At 43.9% G+C, this 23400-nt stretch overlaps 2 protein-coding genes across 2 annotated transcripts in view; one reads left to right on the top strand and one right to left on the bottom strand.

Annotated features, from left to right (window-relative positions):
• Window positions 1-19832, top strand: part of HEATR4 (HEAT repeat containing 4) — a 38536-nt gene extending 18704 nt beyond the window's left edge. The window contains exons 4-16 of the mRNA XM_006865612.1: window positions 1121-1324; window positions 3061-3204; window positions 7730-7909; window positions 9944-10104; window positions 10681-10785; window positions 12775-12893; window positions 13587-13767; window positions 14773-14842; window positions 15595-15784; window positions 16507-16585; window positions 17205-17364; window positions 19695-19753; window positions 19812-19832. Coding sequence (XP_006865674.1) covers window positions 1121-1324; window positions 3061-3204; window positions 7730-7909; window positions 9944-10104; window positions 10681-10785; window positions 12775-12893; window positions 13587-13767; window positions 14773-14842; window positions 15595-15784; window positions 16507-16585; window positions 17205-17364; window positions 19695-19753; window positions 19812-19832 — 1673 coding nt within the window. The remainder of the gene's footprint in view (window positions 1-1120; window positions 1325-3060; window positions 3205-7729; window positions 7910-9943; window positions 10105-10680; window positions 10786-12774; window positions 12894-13586; window positions 13768-14772; window positions 14843-15594; window positions 15785-16506; window positions 16586-17204; window positions 17365-19694; window positions 19754-19811) is intronic.
• A 35-nt stretch (window positions 19833-19867) lies between these two features.
• LOC102838467 (chromosome unknown open reading frame, human C14orf169) lies at window positions 19868-21814 on the bottom strand. The gene has a single exon (XM_006865547.1). It carries the CDS (start codon window positions 21812-21814, stop codon window positions 19868-19870), a length of 1947 nt encoding a protein of 648 aa, XP_006865609.1.
• Between the last annotated feature and the right edge of the window lie 1586 nt (window positions 21815-23400).

Below are 23400 nucleotides of genomic sequence, written 5' to 3' on the forward strand. Positions count from 1 at the left end.
TTTTAATTTTAATTTCTGTTGTAATGTTTTACTGAATCTTTCTGATTTTCCTCTCTTTTTATTTTGATATGCAAGTTAATTATTTTTTTGATGAGATTAATCTGTAATTTATTTTCTTCCCTACTTAAAACAGTCTATTTTACCTTGAAATCTAATTGACTTTCTTGCCACATGGAAGTTCTGTATCTACACTAGTCCCTCTTTATGCTTTGTAGTTGAATTCACTGCACATTGATAGCTCTGGTTCCCTATTTTCATCTTACAGATTTGTTTTACTTTAAATACTTCTATATCTGGATTGGAGTCTTGGTGTGGTGCTGTGGGTTAATGTACTGGAATGCAAGGTCAGTTTGAACCACAAGGCCAGCAATTCAAATTCACCAACTGCTCCTGGGAAACCTATACAGGGTCTCTACGAGCCGGAACCAACTCAACAGTACTTAACAAAAACACATCTGGATTGAGTTATCTCCGGTTGTTGTTTGTCAGATCAAAGAACACCCTTTAGCATTTTTTTTTAATAAAGTCATTACACACTCCTTGAATTTCTGTTTATTAGGCAATGTCCTAATTTCACTATTGTATTTGAGGGACAGCTTTGCTGGGCATATGATTCTTGTTTGGCGATTTTTTTCTTTCAGAATTTTGTATATGCCATCCCATTGTCCTCTTGCCTGCATGGTTTCTGCTTTGTAGGTAACTTAATCTGTTCTCAAGTTTCTATTGTTTGTCATAACCTGGAAGATTTTTAAAGTTTAGCAGCTCGTAGCACTATTTCTCCTGAAAATTTTGTATTTTTGAGTAAACCTGGTTACATATAAAATATATTTATCCTAAAGATTTATTAAACTTATACATTCCAGTTTTCCCCTTCAATCTCCCTCCATCATCATGGCTGCATCATTTCGAACATCTTTGCCCCACCTTTACGGTTTGATTATTTCTGTTGTCAGGACTTTGGACTTATACTCAGCTCCCTATAGAATTGTGGGAAACTCACTCTCGAGAGTTTTGTTTCTTCCTGGTGTTAGGGAGAGGAAAATGATGCTAGTTGGGAAGGCTATGTGGCAAGACCTGGGGCATTGGAAGGACATGACCTCAGACTGGTGTATTGGCACAGCCTGCAGGCCCATGAAAGGAGCTATACGCTGGGCTGCTCTGCCCATCCCGGACAAGAGTCTGCTGCTGCAGGTGGGTGAGAAGGACACATACACTAAGGCCAGGAGACAGCGGAAGCAGGCAAAATCACTGAAGGAGACTGTCACCTGGGAACTGGTGGTCCTGCAGAGGATGCTGAAGGAATGGAAGACTGCGTGGTCTCTGAGTGAGTGAGGGGGAAGTCCTGAGTTGTTTAAAGGGAGAGGGGAGCTTTGTCTTACTGGTCTATCTCCATCTTTTCAAACTCAATCCCTCACTCATGAAGTATAGAGATTGCCTCACCAAAGCTAGACTGGAGCCTTGCACAGTTTTTAGATGAACACTTGTTGTTGTTGTTGTTAAGTGCCTTCGAGTCGGAGCCGACCCATAGCGACCCTTCACTAGCTGATCTATATCTAAGTGCTTTCGCAAGGACGGCGAGCAGGAGGGAGAAATCATATCATCTGACTTCCACAATGTGTGGAAACTCACTACACTGAGACCTAGACAGGGATCCTATCTGAATCCTCGTTTCTAAACTTTATGCTCAATAAATGATGCATAAAGCAAAGGATGAAAAAAATGCTGCCCAAGTATTGTAAATTTAGTGACCAAGAGACTGGCTGACTGTGGTAAAAACAAACCCTCTCCACTTCATTCGTGGAACTGGGATCGTCATGTATCTATTCTGATTTCAAAGAGCCCTGGCAGGGTAGTGGATTACGAGCTGGGCTGCTAACTGCAAGGTCAGCAGTTCGAATCTACCAGTTGCTCCATGGGAGACAGATGACGTTTTCTGCTCCCATAAAGATTTACAACCTCAGAAGCCCTATACAGGGTCACTATGAGTGGGAACCTACTTGGTGGCATACAACCACCACCACCACTGTTCTGACTTTAAAGATAAGGGAATAGAAGGTTGACTCTTTAGGGGCCCACAAGAACTATTGAAAACTATAGTATTTGAGGAGTTCAGGCCATGGGCTGTGGGCTTGTAGGCTGAGAGACTAGTGTAGGAAAAAGAGGTGATCCACGAAGCAAACTGGATCAGATAAATGAAAAAGTGTTGAAAAAGAGTGTCTGAGTAATGAGTACTATAGACAGGCGCATCTGAAGATGGCGGAGGTGTGCCGTGGAGTCAGTTCCAACTCATAGTGACCCTGCATAAGGTTTCTGAAACTGTAATTCTTTACGGGAGCTGAAAGGCTCATCTTTCTCCCACGGAACAGCTGGTAGTTTCGAACTACTGACCTTGAGATTTGCAGCCCAACTCTTAACCACGACACTACCGAAGCACTGAAATAAGTTTGAAACCTGCAAAAAAGAGCACTTAGTGACTTAAATGAGCAGGACCTTGAAAATCAGATCGAAGAGCCCTCAAAGGCAAGGAAGCCTAATGGCAAGCACAATGAACATATTATTGAGTCCCTATTATCTTGCTGCCAGCATCTTGCTAAACACTTTGTCTAGTTATTACATTTAGTGCTCAAAATGACTTAATTTGGTAGGTTTTATTCTCATTTTACAAGTAAGAAATTGCAGGTTCAGAGAAGTTAAGTAATTTATCCAAGGTCACACAGCTAATGACTACAATTCCAAAACAGTTATGTTGGACAACAGAGTACCCTTAACCCCTATGTTTTACTGCCCCTTTTATTTCCAGATGCCAACAATCAAGAATTTAACAGTGAGAAGTAGAATGTTAGACAGAACTGGGAAGTTTTGTTTGGGAACTGAGAAGGTACACAGATCATCAGAGAAATAACTTCCCCCCAAAGACTCATTTCTAGAGCCCTTTAATTTTCTGGGCTAGTGTTTTACTTGAATGGTCCAAGGGGAAATGTGATTTTTTTGTCACTGCCTGTGGCAGAATATCTCATTCTAACCAGGTGGCTTTCTTCCATTCCCTTCACTGTGACACAGTCATTGAGTGGCACCACGAGACAGTGGAGGGCCTGCAACGGAGCTTGACAGGCATGCATGACGACATTCGTATCCAAGCCATCATCACATGTGCCACAGCAGCTTTGGAGCAGGCCCATCTTGCCACCAGTCAGGAGGACTCAGGTGAGAGCCAGGCTAGATTGCTTATAAGCAACTCACAGAGCCAGAAACATTTGAATTATCTGAGATCATTTTCCAAATGTGGGCACCGACACTCAGAGTCTGGCCTGAATTTACACAGCTTATTACCAGGTGTGGTGCTTTAAGAAAGCACTGGACTGCTAACCGCAAGATTGGTGATTCAAATCCACTAGCCACTCCTTGGAAACTGCATACAGGGTAGCTGAGTCGGAAACAACTCAACAGCACTTAACAACATTACCACCTGGATGGTATAAATGGTTAATGTGCTTGGCTGCTAACCAAAAGGTTGGTGGTTCAAGTTCACTCAAGGTGCCTCCGAAGAAAGATCTGAAGATCTACTCCTAAAAAATCAGCCATTGGAAACACTATAGAGCATGGTTCTACTCTGACACACATGGGGTTGCCATGTGTTGAGTTATTGGTTGGTCAGTAATGGAGATGAATTGTAGACAATGAACAGAGATGATTAAAATTCCTGACTTCTAGTCCAATGCCTTTTGTATGTACCTTATTGGGTTTTGTTTGCTCAGTGGCTTACAGAAGTTCACATCTTCCCTGTGAACTGTGAGAGATAACATTCATTATTGTCAAAAACTATGAGGGGGCTTCAAAAAGTTTGTGGAAAGACAGAATTAAAGATAATGGAATTTTTTCTACAAACTTTTAAAAGTTTTTAAAACATTTTTTAAAAATTACTTTCCTTTTTTAAATTACTTTAGCTCTTCTCTTGAAAGCACATCTGAAACTTCATGTGTCTAAAACTGAACTCATTACTATCCCCACAGACCCTTTTCTTATTAGCCCGTTTCTGAACCAGGATCCTGGACGTCATTCTGGACAACTCCTTCCTCTTCCACAAACCAATCATTTCATTACAATTCATTGTTTCTCCAAATATCTTTTTGTTCTCCTAAATTACAAAAATACATCTATAATATCAGTAAACACACTGTGCCCATTCCAAAGAGAGGTAACCCAACGGAATGCGGAAATCATCGGATAATCTCTTTGATATCCCATGTGAGTAAAGTTTTACTAAAGGTAGTACAGAAACGGCTACAATCATACATTGACAGAGAACTTCCAGAGGTTCAAGCTGGATTCAGAAGAGGCCGTGGAATGAGGGATATCATTGCTGATGTCCGATGGATCTTGGCTGAAAGCAGAGAGTATAAGATATTTACCTGTGCTTTATTGACTACGCGAAGGCTTTCGATTGTGTGGATCATGACAAGCTATGGACAACATTGCGAAGTATGAGTATTCCGGAACACTTAATTGTGCACATGAGGAATCTGTACATGGACCAAGAAGCAGTTGTTCAAACAGAACATGGGAACACTGAATAGTTTAAAATTAAAAAAGGTGTCCGACAAGGTTGTAGTCTTTCACCATACCTTATTCAATCTGTATGCTGAGCAAATCATCTAAGAAGCTGGGTTATACGAAGAAAAACGTAGCATCAGGATTGGAGGAAGACTCATTAACAACCTGCGATATGCAGATGATACAACCTTGCTTGCTGAAAGTGAAGAGGACTTAAAACGTTTACTGTTGAAGATCAAAGATCACAGCCTTTGGTATGGATTACATTTCAATGTAAAGAAAACAAAAATCCTCACCACTGGACCAATAAACAACATTCTTATCAATGGAGAAAGGATTGAAGTTGTCAAGGACTTCATTCTTTTGGGATCAACTATCAACATTCACTGAAGCAGCAGTCAAGAATTCAGACAATGTATTGCATTAGGCAAATCTGCTGCACAAGACCTTTTTAAAGTGTTGAAGAGCAAAGATGTCAGCTTGAGGACTAAGGTGCGCCTGACCCAAGTCATAGTATTTTCAGTAACCTCATATGCATGCGAAAGCTGGACCGCAGAAGAATTGATGCTTTTGAGTCATGGTGTTGGAGGGGAATACTGAAAATGTCATGGGTTGCCAAAAGAACCAACAGGGCTGTTGGAAGAAGTGCAGCCAGAGTGCTCCTTGGAGGCCAATTTAGCCAAACTTTGTCTCTCATACTTCGGACATATTGTCAGGAGGGACCAGTCACTGGAGAAGGATATCATGTTTGGTAAGGTGGAGGGTCAGAGAAAAAGAGGAAGACCCCCCAACGAGATGGATTGGCCAAGTGGCAGCATTGATGGACTCAAGCGAGGCAACAGTAGTGAGGTTGGCCCAGGATCGGGCAGTATTTTGTTCTGTTGTGCATAAGGTTGCTATGAGTCGGTACCAATCGATAGCACCTAAAAACAACAGCATATATATATGTAGATACATATATTATTCTTAGTAAACATATATATATTCTTCCATCCTCTTTCCCAGTCTTCCATTGTACTTCCAGAGCAACAAATGTTTAGTTTGGCTTAAATCCTTCCACATCTTTTTCTTTCCGTTTACAAACATATGCCAATATATATGGGGACATAGTTTCTGTTAATTACAAAAATGAGTATTGAGTATTATCAGACACTTCCTGGTTTCCCTATTTAAGGATATGACAAAGTCTGCTGTTAAATTCTTGGAATAAATCCTCCCAGACCATGGTATATTATTCTCTTATAACTCCACTGGGCTTGATCTGTTAACACAATTGTAATCTGCATTCATAAGTGAAATCAGCATATAGTTTTGCTTTTTTTATACTATTTTTAAGTCTTAGTTTTTTACTAGCTTTGTACAATGGATTGAGAACTTCATTTTTACCAATGGTCTGGAATCTTTTGAAAAAGAAAAATCAATAGCTCTTCTCTTTATTAGCAATAAGCAGGTAAGTAGAAAAAGATGCAATTTCCCAGCTACAAGAGCCACAAAACTGTAATCTACTGAGGAACTAGTGTTACAAAACACAGGACTCAGCTGACAAAAATGCTACTGAAAAGATGTAAAAGGTGACTCCCGTATCTCTCAGTGCCCTTAGATATTTCATTAGGTCATTTTTCTTTGTCTGCTTTAACTTTAACTTACATCTTATTTTACGGTTAATACACTCCCGAGCCATATCTGTTTCTTCAGTTTCTTCTGAGATATCTTTTTCTTCTGTGCAACCTAGTCTTCTGGTTTAGGAACAAGTTGTTCCTTTTCAGTGACGATCATCTCAATGTGGCAGCGGAAGCTCATGTAGGGGTTGATCCGACCATGAGTCTCTGTAAAGTGTGGTGCACCTGGATGTGCTCAATGACCAGAGAAGCCACACCTAAACCCCTAAGTTCAGCATTACTCTCTGCATTTTTAAGCACATGCAGCAAAAACTCAGCACTCTTTTAGGGCCGACCGTGTGTACAACCACACTTTTGGCCTGGGCACACCTCAATGGCACTATTGTAACATCAGAACGGTACACATTGCTTCTGCAAAGTGACAACTTTCAGATACTTGGTAGCTTTTTGGATATACATACCCTTGATGGCCTGGGCAGTTTCACAGGTGCTCTTAAAATGGACACGGAGATTTGAATCTCTTGATTTGCATGATTTTGTGGGGTTTTCTGGAGCAAGTGAATAGCAAACCATTTTGTACGATCACTTCAGGCCACTATGGGAAGAGGAAGAATGGTGTATAAGGAGCCCTGGTGGTACAATGGTTAAGTGCTGGGCTGCTAACTGTTGTTGTTGTTAAGTGCCGTCGAGTCGGTTCCGACCCATAGCCACCCTGTACAGGGTTTCCGAGGGTGTAAATCTTTACGGGAGTAGAAAGCCTCATCTTTCTCCCGTGGAGCGGCTGGTAGTTTCGAACCGCTGACCTTAAGGTTCGCAGCCCGATTCGTAACCACTACGCTACCAGAGCTAACTGAGAGGTTGTTAATTCCAACACACCAGTTGCTCCACAAAAGAAACATGAGGTAATTCACTTCAACTTATTATCATTAAAAAAAGACCTTATAACAAAACTCACCATCTTATCAAGCCAATTCCGACTTAGTCACCATATAGAACAAAGCAGAACTGCTCAACAGGGTTTCCAAGACTGTCAATGTTTATAGAAGTAGACTGCCAAATCTTTCTCTTGTGGATCAACTGGTATGATCGAACTGCTAACCCTTTGGTTAGCAGCCTAGTGTTTTAACCATTGTGGCACCACCAGGGCGCCCTTCTGTATAGATTGTTGTTGTTGTTAAGTGCCATTGAGTCCATTTCGACTCATAGTGAGTCTATATAGGGTTTTCAAGAGTGGCTGGTAAGTTTGAACCACCGACCTTGTGATTCAAACCAACCTTGCAGTCAGTGCTTAATTCCACAGCGCCACACCAGACTCCTCTGTAAAGATCACAGCTTTGAAAACCCCATCCAGTAGACCTACCTTGTCCTATAGGGCTTGTCCTGAGCCATAAAATCCTGCCCATTGCAACAGGGCTCAGCTAACTCTAGTTGCATTCAGCAGCAGTTAAGCACCTGCAGATAAGACCAAAGGTGGCTGCCATGGAGCATTAGAAGGACACTGTGTTTGAGAGAAAAGCAAAAGGCTAATACCGTCTTACCTGGTGCTCTTCTGGTCACAGATCTGGACACTGTGAAAAACCCACCTATCCAGGACTTGCCAGAGGTTCTGCAACCCGCTCTGAAGGCTGCGCTGTGTGACAAGAATGTCAACGTGCAGATGGCGGCAGCATTGTGTCAATATGCCATACAGTCACACAATCCCCTTGCACGGGACATCATGCAGACTGCCCTTTTGAAGGGTGAGTAGCTCCCTGTTGCTTCTGAGCTGGGAATAGGGGTAAAGAGAGGCCCTCTCATCATCAGTGTCTCCAAATTTTGGTTTTTCCAGTATCAGACTCTGTGATGTCTGCCTCTCAGAGGTGTGGGCTTATGACCTGTGGTGTTGCCAGGTGCCATCGAGTTGGTTCTGACTCATAATGGCCCTATGCACAACAGAACAAAACACTGCCCACGGCCAGGTCCTGCACCATCCTTCAGTTAAGAATGGTAGAACGCTCAATTAGTGCTTCCTAGGTACTTTTACAAAGAGGCATACTGCCACCAAGTGGTACCTGGGCTATGGCATAAAGAATAAATTAGCTAAGATGCATTTAAAAATAATAGGAGCGTTTCATTAGACACCATGCCCCTTTCATACCACCTGCTTTTAAAATATATATTTTTTGGAAATTTGATGTGTAATGGTTGTAAAATGTTGTTTTCAATACAAATTGTTAAAATGACTTTTAAAAAGGTAGTATCAATTATACTTTCACCAGCAACCTGTGAAAATAGCCTTACCCTGCACCTACTCCATCATGGGTTACGTGTTTTTCATTTTTGTAGTTTTGCTGTTGAGAATATACACACCAAAACATACATCAATTCAAGTTTCTACATGTCTAATTAATTCAGTGACACTGACCTGACTACATTATTCAAGCTGTGCAACCGTTCTCACCCTCCTTTTCAGATGGAGTTGTTCTTCCCCTGGAAACATGCACTCACAGCTCCCTAAGTTCCTACTGAATCTTTGAAGTTGATGTTATCGCTTTGACACCATATAGTTAAGTGAGCATAATGCTCAAAGCAGACCTTGTTACTAGTTAAGTTCAAGTTTTAAAGAAACTAGTTAAGTTCAAGTTTTAAAGACTTCGTTTAAGACTTCAAGGGTATTTTTTGGTTTAAAGTTTAAATATTATCTCAGGGGAAGTTTCTGGGGCCACTTCGTTTGTTTTTTTTTTTTAGATGTGGAATTGTCTAATGATTCCTTTCCTCTAGAAGACTATGGCATTGTCTCTGGAATGCTCAGTGTTAAACACTACAGGACTGCCCCATATCCTCTTGGCACTGGGTGATGAAGGCTTTTGACAGGGAGAGAGAGTGGCCATCTACAGTGGCTCACTTCAAGTAGCCTGAGTGTTCAATACCATTCTCCTGCCATAGGATGGTGGAAATCATGCCAGTGTGAGTCAAGATAGACCTGAGGAAGGGAGTTCCTAAAGTTCAGACAATACAGTCCTGAAACATCGCAGGAGGATGGAGACTCTTCTGAAAATGTCTGTGGCCAGACAGGGACGTTAAATGCTTTTAAAAGAAATTCATTTGGGTGCTAGCATGAACCTGATGATCGTCAACACCCTTTTTGTAGTTCAGTGATTCTCTTATTCTGATCTGCCAGTTATTTCTGTATATTTTGAATCAGATTATTTTTTTCTCCTTGAGAATTAAATACATTTAGATTTAAAAAGAAAAAAAAATGATAAAGAACACTGTGGGAATTAAAAATTCACTACCTGAAGAAATCATGTTTCCACTTTTGCACATGATCTTCCAGGCATTGTTCACTTGCACTGTTGGGAGTCAAGCAGTCAAAAAGGCTGTTGGGTGACAGGCCCACAGTGCTCTTCTATAAAGCATTTGTTTCTTGCTTTGACTTGAGAAACCACTGTTTGACTGGAAGGCTTTCTCTATAAAGACACTCAGCTCAATTCACTTTCCTCAGCAAAGCCTGCACTTCTGCCTGCCCAGCCTCTGGGAGGAGCAGGTAGGCAGTGCCTTACCACTGTTATCTGATGAGTCTTTTAGGGTTGACTCTTCAGACTGAGGTTTTTAACCCCTACTTAAAATCTTGACAGGATCCATTTAAATATGGGATTGGATTTCCAGATTAAGAGGGACACAGGGAAGAGAGCTATCAGGCAGTAGCAGACTCAGGAACCAATCCAAAGATTGTTCTCTCTGGGGGAGAACAGATCACCATTGGGCACTGCACTTCATTTCCCCTGTGGCAGGCAATACTGTAGACAGCTGGGCTGCAGCTCAGTGCTTGGCTCTGGACGGTGATGCTACTTACCCAGTGATTAAGCGGATCCTCAACCAGCTGTTTGACAAAAAGGACAAGGACACTGAAGACCAGTCTTGCATCCTCCTAAGTCATCTTAGCAGCAAGACGGTATGTTTCCACTAGCGGGTCAGATCAAGAAACCAAGGTTTGGGAAACAACTGGGCCTTTGAGGTACAGGTATGTAAGGAATCCAAGATGCATACAGTCAAGTAGAAAGTGGGTTTTGTGTGGGTGAATGTAGGCAGTAGGATGTATACAAGTGGCATCAGTTAGCTGAAAGAAAGGTGAGAAGACTAGATTCCAGACAGTTTGTGTATGTAACAAGAGTCAAGACAGAGACTTTGCTTCTGTTAGAAATTTACCACTGAAAACTGCACACACCTACAACTGTGATGAGTCACTTTCAGCAGAAATGTGAAATCACAAAGACTGAGGCATTTTAGGAGTAAAGACAAGTCAAAGACAGAAGGTCACAGAATTTAATGTTGAGATTAAATCTGTATTTTGTTCCCACAGTCAGTAGGCTGCAATGGAAAAGAACCCAGGGTCTGCTGGGCCGAATCTCTCCTTTGTTGGGATGGGTAGCACATGGACTATTGACATTAATTGCGTGGGTACCCCTCAAGGTTCCAGTATCTCTATAAAAGTGATGGTGACTATTATTCCACAACTTCATCTCCTCAGACCCTGATCCACACTATGCTTGCCGTGGAGCTGAACAGCCGTCAGTGGACAGACCGGATTGTAGCCTGCCGGGCCCTGTCTCGGATCAGTGGAAATGTCAGTATGGTAGGTCTTCTCTTTCTGCGATTCTCAGCTAGGGTAGGGGTTCTTCCTCTTTCTGTTGCTATCTAGTATCCCAGTCTTATCAACAAGATTGCCTTCACATTACTGCCCCATACTCCTAATCCAAAATTGTCTTCGAATGCTGAGGTGTCCTTCTGTGTTTTCAGTGTGGTGGCAGTCAGAAATTAACTGGCTCACAATGAAATAATTTCAAACACAGAGAGTAAACGTTAGGAAACTCTTATAAATAACTTGGCATTGTCTCAACACAAATGTGTTTTACAAAAGATTCCACCAGTAACATTTCCCTCCCGCTCCCAAAAAGTATTAGTCCTTCATTACAGACAGAGAAGCACTGACTTAAGAACCCAACTCTAGTAATGTCTACGCTGACTATCCCTGAATGGTCAGCAGGCACAGAAGAAGGTAAAACACGATCCCCACAGCATTGTTGAAGCACCAAGAATAACATACACAAATGATTCAAGAGCAAGCAGTAAATGTAAGGTACTCTCAAAATTCCTCAGAGAAGGAAAGATACTGTTTGGACGGAACTTACCAGTTAGAGTTTTGTGAAGGAGTGTGTGACAGCTGAACAAGACTTTGATAGAATTGAAGAGGGAATTCCAAGAAAGGGAAACCATGACTGTCATTTAGGTTTCCACTTGACCTTCTTTTTGTCATTATTTCCAAACCATCTCCAATTGCCCAAGAGAGGGCTTTCCCTTCTTGCACTATTTCTCTTTCCCATAACACTGGGTACCTTCTGAATAGCCCAGAACACTGCCACAGCTCTGAGAAGTAAACACCATCCACTCTTTGGAACTTCCTTTTTTTTAAAAAATATTAATTTTTTAAGCCCTCACCTTTTGATATGGGAAGCATAAAACCTGGTCCTTGAGCGTAATCACCAAAAGATATTAAAGAATGGGTTCATTCTGTCTCAGTGCTATTGTACCCTGCAGAAGCAGGCTAGGCATCGCATGGGAGCTTGTCAGAAACGCAGTCCTAGTCAGGACACACAATCAGTATCTGCTCTTAAAAAGTCTCCAGCTCACTTGCACATTTGCCTCCTCAGCACTTGTCACTAAGGATTGCCAACCAAGAGTAAAAAGATCAGCAGAGCTCACCGGGGATGAGGTCAAGTCACAAAACTTCATGTCAGCTAGAATAAAAAGGCAGTATGCCCCTCAGTTCTTCACTCGTTCAGTAAGCAAGCAGTTTTTGACCACTTTCTATATTACCAGGCTAGCACTAGGGATGCAAAGATGAATAAGACATATTCTGTCTTGGATGATCTCCTGGTAAATGTTTCAAACAGCCATAATAGTAATACTGGAAGTTACTGTGGTGACTTCCTCTGCTTCAATAGCAAAGAGAAGTTCACTGAGAAGATGTTACCTGAGCTAAACTTAAAGGAAAAGTTGGAAAACAGGTACCAGGTTGGGTGAGAAACGGAAGATGGTTCAAGCAGGGAGAATAGCTTGGACACAATTATAAAGTCATTGAGTACAAATGCAGTAATCTTTGTCCCGTTCCCTCTAGGAGAAACAGACTTTAATACTTACAGTAAGCAACTATCCTGCCTTACCTGAGAGATTGAAGGGTTTCCTGGATTACAGGACTTTCAGTGCAAAAGTGGAACAATCTCAAGCAAATGGGGGCAAGTTGGTCACCCTATTAATCTACCGCTTAAAATGTTTAAATCACTCAGGTACAAATTAAACTGGGCCCAGCACAATAGAATAGTTAACACATGAGCTTTGGAAACAGACCATGGTTTTGAGTCTTGGCTCCAGTTCTCACCAAATTAACTTGGGCAAGTAAATCTAAAGGTCTATTTTACCATCTGTAAATTCTAACATCGGCCTCATTATATTGTTTGGGAGGACTAAGGAAGATACCACAGGTAAAAAAAAAAAATCTTAGCACAGTCTCAGTTACAAAAGTAATGTCTGGTAAATTATAGCGATTTATTACAACTACTTGTAGGATATGAAACAGAAGTTGATTGAACTGATGTGGAGCGACTGGAATAAAAAAGTGAGGCACGCAGCTGCCCATGCTCTGGGGCAAATGAGCCTTGGGAAAGAGGTGCATGACAAGATCAGGTAGGACCACGGCCACATGCAGAGAGAAATGTTTCTACTCTTGGAAGTGTTCAGGACATGTGGGATCCAGTCAGCCAGCAGTGTCCTATGTCCCATTGCTAGATATTTTAAAAGAAAGAAAAAAAGTTAACTGTCCCTGGGGGTGGGGAAAGAAGTAGTAATCGAGTGCATATATTAGATCCTGGGCAATTAGTTTAAGGGAGTTCAAAAGTTTATCATGATTCTGATTACAAAGGCAATAGACAGAAATACCTATTTTTTTAAACTACAAACCAAATTATCTTAAGAATTAGAACAAATGGCATATATTGTAACTGCTCTAGCAGAAAAATGGAGCATCCAATGTGGAAAAGAAAGAAAGGTCAAGGTTCATGATAGATGGCTAAGAGTGCATAGACAGGAGGCAGCATTCCAGGCTGGGAGTCAGATGCAGAATTGAGCAGGACACCTGGAAGGGCAGTGGAGAAGACAATCTGCCGCTTTCCTTTATCCACTCAGTCAGCATAGCGAATGATGGTTGAGGTGTCTACCCAGCGAAGCTTAACTTAATGGGCACAAGGCTGAAGAGGAAGGGGTGGAACTGGATAATGAAGAGCCTACAGATTTTGAGTTTTATCATGAGGGCTTTGAGACAGAGGAAGGGCAATGGACTATATAAAGAGGGAAACTTAAAAATCACCTGGTGCCTTACAGAGTCAAGCTGGGTCAAGGAACTTCCCAGGAGCGTGTGGAGGCGCTCTCACTGATTGGTGGGCTCCAGCTCATGACGGCCAAGCTTCTCCCAAACTTCCTCAACTGCTTCTCCGATGATTTTGTGGCAGTGAGGCAGGAAGCCTGTTTGGCAGCTGGTGCCCTGCAGATCCATGACAAAATGGTAAATCAAGGAAGCTATGTTCCCACTGTACCTAAAGGAACTAAAAAGGGCACTCTCTGATCTTCCCTTTGTTTTGCCTAACATTCTGTGGGGCCACAAAATGAGATCAGACAGGAGGGTGCCCAGACTTAATTCTAAGGTTTACCTTATCCTGTTCTCTCCTCAGCTAACTATTGTTGTTGTTATGTGCCGTGGAGTTGGTTCCGACTCATAGCGACCCTGTATAGGGTGTCCGAGACTATAAATCTTTATGGGAGCAGAAAGCCTCCTCTTTCTCCCGCAGATCAGCTGGTAGTTTCAAACTGCTGACCCTGAGGTTAGCAGCCTGATTCGTAACCACTATACTACCAGACTTCCTAGCTCCTAGCTTCCCACTATCTGGTTGCTGATGGGCTTCAGGACCCAATTCCAGTGAATGGGGTTAAAACATAAACCAAACTTCTGATTCATGGTACTCCCACGTGCTGCAGCTCCACAGTATTCAAGGCCGTGACCTTTGGATACAGATCATCAGGCCTTTGTTCTGAAGTATCTCTGGGCAGTTCAAGCCGCCAATCTTTTAGTTGGTAGTTGAGCACGTAACTATTTGTCCCACCCAGAGATTCCTGGGTTATAACATGCTGTTGTTGTTAGGAGCTATTGACTCAGTCCGATTCATAGCGACCCTGTATAGGGTTTGCAATGCTGTAAATCTTCATGGGAGCAGAAAGACTCATCTTTCTTCCACAGAGCAGATGGTGGATTTGAACTGCTAACCTTGCAGTTAGCAGCCCAATGTGTAGCTCACCCCTGGGATAACTGATTGAAATGTCCAATTCAAGTATGTATGGCCAAATATGTGTGCTGAGAAAATCAATCTAGAGTCCATCTAAGTCAGTGATTATACTATGTACGCAGGCTTGTCTACATAAAATCATGGAAGGTCATTTCTCTGTTAAAGCACAATCTAGAGACAAAGGACTCCCTTGTTTTAGCTCAACACTTGACTTTTATCCATCATCCTAGGTGCTGGAATGCCTCCTGGATCTGATGCAGAGAGATCCCTCCTGGAAAATCAAGGCCTTTGCCATTCGAGGTATTACAGAAGCAATGGTTCCAACTCAACTGCAAATACCTTCCCATATGCTAATACAGATGAAACTGTCCAGGAGTGGGTGGAATATACGGGATTGATGACCTTGGCTTCTCATTAGTTCCTTGCCTGAGAAGGGAAAGATTTGCTTTTTAATTTTAGTTAAGGATCCTGAGTCTAGGAGTAGGTCAAACTTATAAAGGCAAGGGGATAACAAGACAGTCCCTGCTGATAGAATTAGAGGTAAGTTCCAATAAAGTATCCACTGTTGGATGTATCTTAACTTTTCCTGGAGGTTTCAACATTGGGACTCTGTAAACCCAGACGAGATCCAAGACTGTTAAAAGACCTCAAACTCTGCTAATTTTTCCAGTCTCTTTTTAGGAATTGTTGGCATTGCTACTCTCTCTGACAGTCCCTAGCAGAAGCAGCCCTAGGTAAACCTGTGACATAGTTAACTGTCTCCCTCCCACATCACCCTGCCTTGACAAGGCTGGTGTTCAACAGGTCGATTAGTACATGCTCATGTGCTAACAGGCAAAGTACGATGAAACACCCCTCTCCAAGGTATCCTCTGGAGATACTGTTCTTCTCCAACCTATTCCTAAAATTCTAATGGTGATTAGGTGCCACTCAAAAAGGAACATATTGTTTGCAATACTCATGTATTTACTAATGGGGCCACTATTTCTAGATGCTAGGTTATAGCCAAGTCTCAAACAACAGAGGACCATGCTTCCCTTTCATCTCTATAGCTTTGGGACAGATTGGTCAAGTAAGTCCCCAGCTGACAGATCTCCTGCTCTGGGCTATCCACTATGAAGAATCCCCAGCTGTACGACTGGAAGCCTGCCGTAGCATACTAGCTCTCAAACTTCAGGGGAACCGGGTCAGGGACACGTTCCTAGACGTCCTCCTCCTGGAGAATCACGATGCTGTTCTAAAGTAAGTGCTTCCTGATGCCAAGGTCTCCCAACCTGTTGACAGATCCATCCCTGCCTTTCCAGACAGCCTGAGGATAGTGAAAGCACAGGATCACCCAAGTTACTCACCTACTTAACTTACCAAATGGGGAACAGAAAAACAGTCCAAAATAGTCAAAGCTACGTAGGTCATACACCTTTCCTCTGCCCAGGTAATTTGAGATCATAGTTATTCAACTAACATTTAAGTACCTAACCTGGTCTCTGTCAAATACCAGGGTTTGAATCCCAGTTCTGGCAAGTACTAGCTATGGGAGCCTGAGCAAACTACTTAACATTTCTACATGTATCAAGTGCAAATGATGGTCTGTCTACTTTATAGAATTGTAATGATAATTAATAGCATGACATGAGTGTAGCACTGTAGGATATGCACTGGACTGCTAAGCATAAGGTCGCCAGTTCAAACCTACCAGCTGCTCTTGGAAACCCTACACAGGGTTGCTATGAATTTGAACTGACTCAACAACACACAATAAGAACATAACCAACAAATGGCACTTTATTTAGGACCTTCATGTATATCATCTCAAAACTGTACAACATCCCTATAAACTAAGCTTCATACTGTTTGTGAAGGAAAAAAACCTCAGCAAAACTGCAGTTAGGACTAGTATTATATTCCTCGTCCCCATGTTTTAAGGTTACTGACAAATAATCTAAAAGGTCCTTCTTATTTTTCAGGGAAATTGACCAGGCAATGAAGATACTCAATTTAGAAAATGAAGGAAACCAAGAAATGCTTCAGGAGATCAAGAACAGGGTAGAAAAGTGCAAACTATATTTTCACGGGGAAATCCAGGGCTTTCAAGAGATGATCAGGCCCTTTTCTCCCCTACAGAAAAACTTTCTATCACCCCAGACACAGATACCAAATATCATTTGAACATGTGTGCAAGGTCAGGTTATAAGACCCTATTGGCAAAACACAATTCCTATTCGTCGTATCAGGGAGGCCTGAAAATCAGGGCTATTGTTATTATTTCTGAGATAGTTCATTCCCTTCATCATCCCATTTCCTCCTTAATGCTTCAGACAGCAAAGTCATTTGAACTGCAAGGTTGGTGGTTCAAGTTCACCAGCTGCTCCTTCGAAACCCTACACAGGATCACTATGAGTTGGAAACGACTTGACAACACTTAAGAGCATTTCCCTAAACCCCTGTTCTTCTTTTCTGCAGGGAGGCACAGAGAAGGAATGAGGAATTGGGGCTGGCCTCCTAGGTTTGCTTTTCCTTCACTTTCCTTCGCTTCCAAGCTGAGTGTTCACAGCACTTAGGCACCACCTAATACTAATAAGCATGATGCAGTCAGTTCTTTATTAGAGTTTGATGGTTGGCAAATCTAGTGCAGGTATTTTTAACATCATTTGTTCTTTTCTAGATTCATACACTAAGCCAAAAGGACTTGCTAGCGCAGAAAATATTCAAAATCGAGGTGGTCATTAGAAAAGTGAAGGAGGAAGCCAAACGTATTTACTTGCAACCGAAAGAGGGACAAAAACCATTACAACTTAGTACTCTTCTCCAAGAAACTTTTCAGGGTAGGTTTTCTAGGGGTGTGCCCTATCCCTTACACCTTTAGCAAGCCTTTTCCAGACTCAGGATTTTTAGGGCCTCAGTGCCAAGCCTGGTAAGACTGAAATAAGGAGAGGTTTCTTCTTGGCCACCTCTCAGTCTTTTTGTTATTTTCCTGACCTCAAGTTCCGAAATCATTTGCTGTTTTGTATCTTTAAGAAAATGCAGTAGCTGTATCTGAACTAATTTGAAAGTTAGGACAAAAAGGCAATTAGAAAAACATGAGTCTTTTCAAAACAAAGCAAGCAAAAAACGGTCTGTAGGCTTCTTGTTGTTGCTGATTAGTACCGTAGAGTTGGTTCTGACCCATAGCCACCCTGGGTAGGGGTTCCAAGGAGAAGCTGGTGGATTTGAACCGCTGACCTTATGGTCAAGTACTTATCCTACAGCACCATACTGAAAAAAAAAAAAAACCCTGGTGAACTCTGGAAAAGGGGGCTGGGGAGGGAGCTATTAGTTTTACTTTGCATAGGTCTATGCCCCAGAGCCTTGGTGGCACACTGAATTAAGCACTGGGCTGCTAACTGCAAGGTTGGTGGTTCAAACCCACCAACTGTTCTAAGGGAGATAAGCTGAAGCTGTCTGCTCCCATTAAGATTTATGGTCTCAGAAACCCTAAGGAGCAGTTCTACTCTGCCCTATAGGGTCCCTGGGGTCCTGGTATAGTGCTGAAAGTTAATGAACTAGACTGCAAGAATGGTTTGAACTGCAAGGTCAGCGGTTCAAGCTCACCATCCACTCCTAAGAAGCCCTATACAGGGTCGCTATGACTCGAAGCACTTAACAACAATAGGGTCACTATGAATAAGCAGCTCTGGCAGCATAGTGGTTATGAATCAGGCTATTAACCTCAAGGTCAGCAGTTTGAAACTACAAGCAGTTCCACAGGAGAAAGATGAGGCTTTCTGCTCCTATAAAGATGTGCAGCCTCAGAGACCCAGTACAGGGTCACTGAGTAGGAACCGACACCATGGCCCATAACCACCACCACCCAAGTTGGAATCGAGTCAATGGCAGTGGCTGTGGGCTGTTTATGCTCTGTATTTTCTCTCTTATGTTCATGCATGTCTATCATGCATGATCAAGTAGAGGGTCAGTTAAAAACAGGAAGAAAATGGATGGACACAGTGGTTACAACAATGGGCTCACATGCAGCAACACCTGTGAGGCTGGCACAGGACCAGTAAGCATTTCATTCTGTTGTACACAGGGTCACTATGCATCGGAATCAATTTGCTGGCACCTAATAACAATACTTTCATAAGTTAAAAGCAAACACTTTATAATAAAACAACCAATCCTATCATAATACAACCTACCAGATAATGGTGTGGCGATGTGGGTTAATGCCCCAGACTGCAAAGCCGTCTGAACTGCAAGGTCAGCGGTTCAAGCTCACCAGCTGCAACTCGAAAACCCTATACAGGATCGTTATGGGTCAGAATCGACTCAACAGCACTTAACAACAACCAGATAATACTGATAGAATCTTAAGAGTCCTAGACACAACCTCAAGGGGGGTAGATGAAAAAAAATCAAGCTATACCAAAATATACTTACAAAATCAGTATGCCCAGGTGTAGCAAGCAGCAGCATCGGATCATTCAGCCAGCTGCCTACCAGCCACCACCCCAAACCCAGGTCTTCTGGTTCCAAGTCCAGTGGTCTCTCTGGTACACAGACTCATTTCCACCAACCATGAGAGTATTCACATGCCAGATTTGGGGAAGTTTCTTCCAACTGCCAGAAAAAAATGAGAGTGGAAAGTGACTTGGGCACTAGCCTTCTCTCATGGCCAGCTTACTATAGATTGGTTGACTGAGGCCTATAAGCAAATTCAAGTAACATAAAATACTCATGAAGCTGGCCTGGCTAGAGGGTAACTTTTATCAAAGGACTGTGCTGTTGGGCACACTTATAGATTTCCCCTATCTTCTTTCTTTATCCACATTCCTTCAAACCATCCCAAGTAATGATCTAGCCTTAGAAAAATGAAAACATTCTTTGGCACTTTAATAACTTTTCTATTATTATACAAACTCAAAATAACAAACAGGAGACTGACCCCAACCCTCCCACTCCCACAAATTGATGAAAGAAAATTGAAATGAAGGATGCAAATTCCAAATAACTTCTAATGTCTCAAGCCAAATGGCCTAGTTAGGTACTACATAGTACACTGAAGTTTGAGAGTGAGGATGAGGGTGGTGTTCTGAAATAATCAGGGATCAAAGTTACTTCTGTGGGTATAGCACCTGCTTCCCACCTCCAACTCTGTTTTTACTTTTGTACCTAGATGAGCTGGTTAATCTTAGAAGACCATCTGAGGTTTGTGACACTGAAGCAATCATACAGGTAAATGGGAGCACACAGTCCAATGAATGTTATCAGGTAAGAACACGAGGTTTTAAAGGAAGGTGCTGGTGGTCGGTGAAATCTACTGTCTTGTTTCCAGAAATCAACCAGGAACTAGTTTAGGGTTAGAGGCATCTTGGTGATCAGCAGCCCCTTGTCATATAACATGGTTGCCAAGGAAAGCTGGTCCTCTACACTGTCACAGGGTAGGTCCCCAACTCTCACAAACTCTGGGTAGGACCGAAGCAAGAGTTCCATGGCATCAGCTTGCTGGGGGTATATCTCCAAGTACTTGGGCTCTTCCAGATGGTAAACACGGGAGTTTTCCACTGTGTAATACAGAAACAAATGGCCTCCCTCACCCACTAGCCGGGCTATCCCATCCTGAAGCATGTGAACTTCTGTTTCTGTAGTCAACTGGGCCCCAACATTTACAGGTTCTCCAGACTCCCAGCGAATTGGGAGCCCATAAACACTCAGTGCCCTCTCCCGATCAGTCAATACAGGGGGCAGAGAATCATGAATGAAGTCTTTGGCTCGCTGGTCAGCCACGGCATCGACAGGGGCAAAGTGTCCCAAACGGGCTACCAACACTCGTACCTTCTCCATGAAAGCGGTTCTCCGTGGATCCTTAGAATCCGAATGCTGTGCCCCCATGTAATCCATGAAGTCTCGGGGCAGACCCCTACGAAACTCCACATTTTCTTCCATTGCAGCCTGCACGGCCAGAGGTAGTACAGCCTCCAGAAAGTCGCCCCATGTATTGCGCTGGTACGTGGACAAGGTGAGGTGCAGAGAGTGCACCCCATCCTGGCATTCGGCTTGGTGAATGAAGCCCCGAGGAAAATAGAGCAAATCCCCAGGTTCTAGCACCGTCTGCAGCACCGGCTCGCCCAAGTCCTCCTGGCTGAAGTTGGGGCTGGAGGTCAAGGCCAACTCCTCAGTTGGGTCGCGAGGTCGGTAGACACGCCAGAGTTTCCTACCTTCCAGCTGCAGCACGAAAGCCTCGATGTCGTCGTAGTGGGGGGCAAAACCCTGAGAGTTTGGGGGCGTAAGGTAAACGTTGGAGCCTGCCATGCTTCCAAACTGCTCCTGGAGCACAGCCAAAAACTGCCACACGGTGGAGGAGAAAGCCTGCGGACAGAGGAGGCGCAGAGAGCAGCCGGCCTGGTACAGGGACCACGCTGCGGCGGGCAGGGCGCGGCCCGGCGGGTTCAGGGTCTCTCGCCGCCCGTTGATGTAGCGCGCAGCGTCCAGATGCTGGCCAAACTGCACATCCTCGTGGCGCAGCATCGAGTCCAGGTCGGCGGTAGAGAAAAGGCCCTGGTAGTAGGTATGGTCCTGCCGCCGCACCAGCACGGCCTCTCGCTCCCACAGGCGGCGGTAGAAATGCTCTGGCGGCATGGGCGCGATGAGCCATTCGAAGAGGCGCGCAGCCCGCCGGCGGCTGTTAGGGATTCGGTTCAGCTCTGCCAGGACGCGCTGCAGCGGGGAGCCCCAGGAAAGCTCCCCTCCGGAGCTCTCTCCCTGTGGCCCCGACAGCGTCGCCGGGGCCACGGACGAGGAGGCGGCCAAATGCTGGGCATTGCACAGCAGGGCGGAGGTCTCCACCACGCGGGTGGGCACCGAAGCCGGCACCAGGCGAGCGGGTTGGGTCTGCGCCTCCACCAGGCGGGCCGGCGGGGTCTGCGCCTCCACTAGGGCGCGGGGCGTCTGAAGGGAACGGGCTGCGGGCGGGGCCTCCAGCAGCTCGGCAGGCCCGAGGGGGCCGTACGACTCTCGCCGGGCCGCATCGGGGATGGCCGCCGCCGCCCCACCAGACAGCGGGTCACCGGTACCGTCGACTGCCGACTCCACCCGCGAGTCTACCGAGTCTTCACTCGGCAGCGTCTGGGCCCTCAGCGCGGCCATGCGGGATGCAACACTTCTCCTCAGCTGCCTTCGGATCTTCCTTGGTCTCAAGGGCAGGCTCAGAACCGAGCTGCTGTGTGGCTGGGGCTGGCGCCGGCGTCGCAACCGTCCCCGCCGTAGCAACCCCGCGCTAGCCCGGAGCCCTTCCATGACCCGTACCTTCCTATCAGCAGAGCCAGTGATGGCAAGAAAGAGACTTACGCTGACTGCCGCTGCGGTGCATTCTGGGAAAGGGGCGCGGCCTCCAACCTCGTTTTCATTGGCCACGCCACCACCAGCCTTTTACGGGGCACCGCCCTCTCGCCTTTTTAAGTAAAGGATCTCTGGTAGCGTAGTGGTTACGAATCGGGCTACGAATCTTAAGATGAGCAGTTCAAAACTATCAGCTATTCTTAGGGAGAAAGATGAGGCTTTCTGTTCCTGTAAAGATTTACAGCCTTGGAAACTCTGGAAACTCTGTCGCTATAGGCACATAACCCACCACCCACCACCCCCACTCACAGTGACCCTGTAGGACAGAGAACTATTCCCTCGCTTTTCTGAGGTTGTAAATATTTATGGAAGCAAACTGTCTTATCTTTCTCCCAAGGAGATTGGCTGTCATTTTGGTTAGCAACCCAATCCTTAACCCACTGTGCCACCAGCGTTCCTCATGAAACAATTAGAACAGAAATAATGAGCATGTGGGTACAATGTGAAGAATGTAATCAAAGTCACTGAACAATACCTGTAGAGATTGTTGAATGAGGACCTGTTTTGCTGTGTACACTTTATGGAAAATACAATAAAATATTATTTATACATTTTTTCATCCATGTGCCCTATTGTCTAATCTAAGCTCCTAAGTCATTTGCTGAAAACAAATAATGTAGAGCCTTATCAGCCACAACTTCTCTAAACTCTACCCCTAGAAGCCAGACTTTGCTCTTCCTTACCTTTGGTTTTCATATTTTTACTGAAGTTGTTCCCTGTAAATGCTATCTCCCACTCATCATTTGTTAAAACTCTGGTTAAGCCCATTTCACATTCCATCTCTTGCCCAAAGTTTCTATAGATCTCTCTAACCCAAGAGAACTTTAACCTTTGACCCTCATACATAAGTTTAGTACATTCTGCCTTGTGTGCTAAAATAAGATTTATGTACTTGTCATATTCCTTCCAATAAACTGAAAACTCCTTCAAGGAAAAGACTTCCTGATGCCTGTTTTCAGTCCTCTCTTGCAGTCAGCACACAGCTTTACATATACACAGTATACAGAAAACATTTGTGGAAAGCAGACCAGCCAGAACTGAGTCCCTATTCATTAACTAGCACTAGCTTAGGTCTGTTATCTCATCTGTTAAGATGGGGATAATAATTAAGCCTGCTTATTCATAGTTTAAGGAGCTCTGGTAGCGTAGTGGCTACGAGTCGGGCTGCCAACCTCAAGGTCAGCAGTTCGAACCTACCAGCTGTTCCGCAGGAGAAAGATGAGGTGTTCTGCTCCCGTAAAGATTTACAGCCTTGGAAACCCTGTGCAGGGTCATTATGAGTTGGAATCGACTCCATGGTACTTGACAACAATTCATAGTTTGGAGTCCTGGTGTGGCGCTGTGTGTTAATGCACCAGACTGCAAAGCCATTTGAACTGCAAGGTCGGAGATTCAAGCTCACCAGCTGCTTCTCGGAAACCCTATACAGGGTCGCTATGGGTCGGAACCGACTCAACAGCACTTAACAACAACAACTATTCATA

The sequence above is a fragment of the Chrysochloris asiatica genome, unplaced genomic scaffold (genome assembly GCF_000296735.1).
Source record: "Chrysochloris asiatica unplaced genomic scaffold, ChrAsi1.0 scaffold00079, whole genome shotgun sequence".
In the NCBI taxonomy this organism is placed as follows: Eukaryota; Metazoa; Chordata; class Mammalia; order Afrosoricida; family Chrysochloridae; genus Chrysochloris; species Chrysochloris asiatica.

What these genes read in the sequence shown, in the direction of transcription:
- LOC102838467 (XM_006865547.1), bottom strand. Translation starts at nt 21,814, where the DNA reads ATGGAAGGGCTCCGGGCTAGCGCGGGGTTGCTACGGCGGGGACGGTTG.